This window comes from Aplysia californica, unplaced genomic scaffold, assembly GCF_000002075.1.
Source record: "Aplysia californica isolate F4 #8 unplaced genomic scaffold, AplCal3.0 scaffold00444, whole genome shotgun sequence".
Lineage (NCBI taxonomy): Eukaryota > Metazoa > Mollusca > Gastropoda > Aplysiida > Aplysiidae > Aplysia > Aplysia californica.
The window spans coordinates 215,655-218,022 of NW_004797714.1; the positions used below are offsets into that span (position 1 = coordinate 215,655).

Here is a 2,368-nt window from a genome sequence, read left to right on the forward strand (position 1 = left end):
CCCCCAAACCACCTGCACTGTACATGAACAAAGGGAGCCAGCTCTAGAACATAAAATTAAAATTGTAATTGAACTGATCTCCCTCACCTGAGAACATAGTGGACACAGACCACCCACTGTGGTTTCTGCGTGCGGCTGTTGTTGATGACTGTGGCCTGTGTGACCACCCACATGTAGCCCCCATGGCGAGCCAGGAAGCGGTAGGCTCCGGTCACTGTCTGGCCCTTGGAGAACACTGAAAAGCAAATAGAAACAATTACTGTTGTAGGTCATTTTTTTCCTTGTCAGTAGTATAGTATGGCCCTTAGATACACAAATAGAAACAGAATAACTATTGCAGTTTTTTTAATTGTCAAAAGTATCGTCTAGAACTAACACACATAAAGGAACAAAGTTATTGTAATTTCATTGTCACTAGTACAGTCACCTTAGAAGTACCACCGTCTGGGTTCTTTTATTTTTAGCTTTAGTAAGAATTTTGTGGCACTCGCTACACAAATAGGTCATTTAAGTACTGGAGGTCTCCAATTTTTCTTGCACCCAGTTCAGAGCAAGTTGCAATTTAAAAAGAACATATCACAAGGTCCACTACCATATTAAAGAACACAATATAAAAGAAGTACAGAAGACACAGGTGCCCTCTTGACAGGCTGTCAATTTTTTCGCAACAAAAACACATAGTTTTAAAAAAGGAGAGGGGTGGAGCGGGAGGGAGGAGTCAACAGCTGGAAGAAACCGCACCCAGCTAAACAGGACACATCCAGTGTTGTTCCAGCATAAACAATTTCCAGAACTTGTATGGGTTCATGACGACCTTCATACAAAACCTCCTTCGCTGATAAAAAGTTAATATGAAGCATACACAACCTCTCCATTTTTTTCTTCCTAACTTGTAAACCCAGGGTTTCAATTATGTTGTTCCGACTTCAGTGACCCTTTAGACAAGTAAAAGCACGCTGACATTGCGACGATAAGATTTTTAAGTTTTGGGCACTTGAAATAGAGGAAAACAGAACCCTTCAAGGACATTCACTGGCCACAAAGGTAAAAGAAAACAAATTATTGGACGCTTTCTTCTGGGTGAGAAACCCTAAGGGGCTGAAAACGATCGTGTCATTTCTACCACAATCACCACTACCATTAAAATTGTTACAACTACCACTGTCACAACCATTACAACTAGTACTACAACTACTACCATCCCCATCCCTACAGCTATTACTACTGCAATTTTACTACTACTATTGCTGGTGTCTCTAGAGGGTCGGGGAGAGACAGTAACCTGCGTAGAAAAACAAGAAGAATATCCAACCAGCTGTTAACTGGCACAATCAGCAGGCAGAACCTTTCAAGGATCCTGGAGAGGAGGGAGGAGCAGCTATGGCATTGTGCTGCCTGCGATGACGTCTATTCTCCAACCAAGAAAACCAAGTAGAGTACTACTGCTATTACAACTACTACTACTACTACTTCTACTACTACTACTACCACTACCACCACTATTTCTACTTCTACTTCCGCAATTATTACAACTTTTTATACCATTACAACTACTACAACCATTACTATTAGCTTACAGTCTTTAAACGCCTTGTCCACCACGTCAGAGTCTAAGGCATGATGGAAGTCGTAGAGTGACTGATTGATCATTTCCTCGCCATTGTAGCCTGCAAGCTCTTGGATTCTGTGGAGGGAAAAGTGGAAAATATGTTTTAGTAAGTTTTGTTGTAGTTTTAATAAGAATTTTACAGTGCTCGCAACTGCATAAGGCATTAGTAAGTTTAACTGCACCTCAACAAAATATGGTCATATACATTCCGAAGATAAAAGGTGTTAGAGGAGAGTAACAACTACAAAAAAGAAGGAAGAGAGATGAAGGCAATAGATAGGAAAGAAGGAGCAAACCACACCAGAGCACCCGCGAACCACCAACAAAGTGATAAATATGACCATACAGACCAATATAGAGTCTGACGAGATAATGCACCGGTTACGACTTCGTTTTCACAAAAGTTGCAGGACAGTGCTCAAAGTTAAAGATAAAAACAGAAGTGAACAATCCAGTCTAAGTAATACTTTTATTCCACCACAACTGACCCAACTTTGGGGTCCATTTCCCTGCTCAGAAAAAGGACAGGACAACAAGACAACAGGACAGATATCCCCCCCCCCTTTTTCCATAAAAAAACGAAAATATAAAAGAAAACACAAAACAAAAGAACAGAAAACAACAACAGCACAAAAAGAAAAAAAGGAAGGGAAAAAAAACCACACACACAAAAACAACCGCACACAAAGTCATAAACCACAAGGGAAAAAAAGCAACGATCTCAACAACAACATGGCCCACGGTTACAACACTTCCCCC

General features: G+C 40.7%; 1 protein-coding gene across 1 annotated transcript in view; it reads right to left on the minus strand.

The window, feature by feature from the left end:
* LOC101850742 (endothelial PAS domain-containing protein 1) overlaps positions 1-2,368 on the minus strand; it is a gene marked incomplete at its 5' end in the record, with an annotated part of 34,773 nt that overhangs the window by 16,045 nt on the left and 16,360 nt on the right. Inside the window, 2 exon segments of the mRNA XM_013086214.2 lie at positions 88-235; positions 1,578-1,684. Coding sequence (XP_012941668.1) covers positions 88-235; positions 1,578-1,684 — 255 coding nt within the window.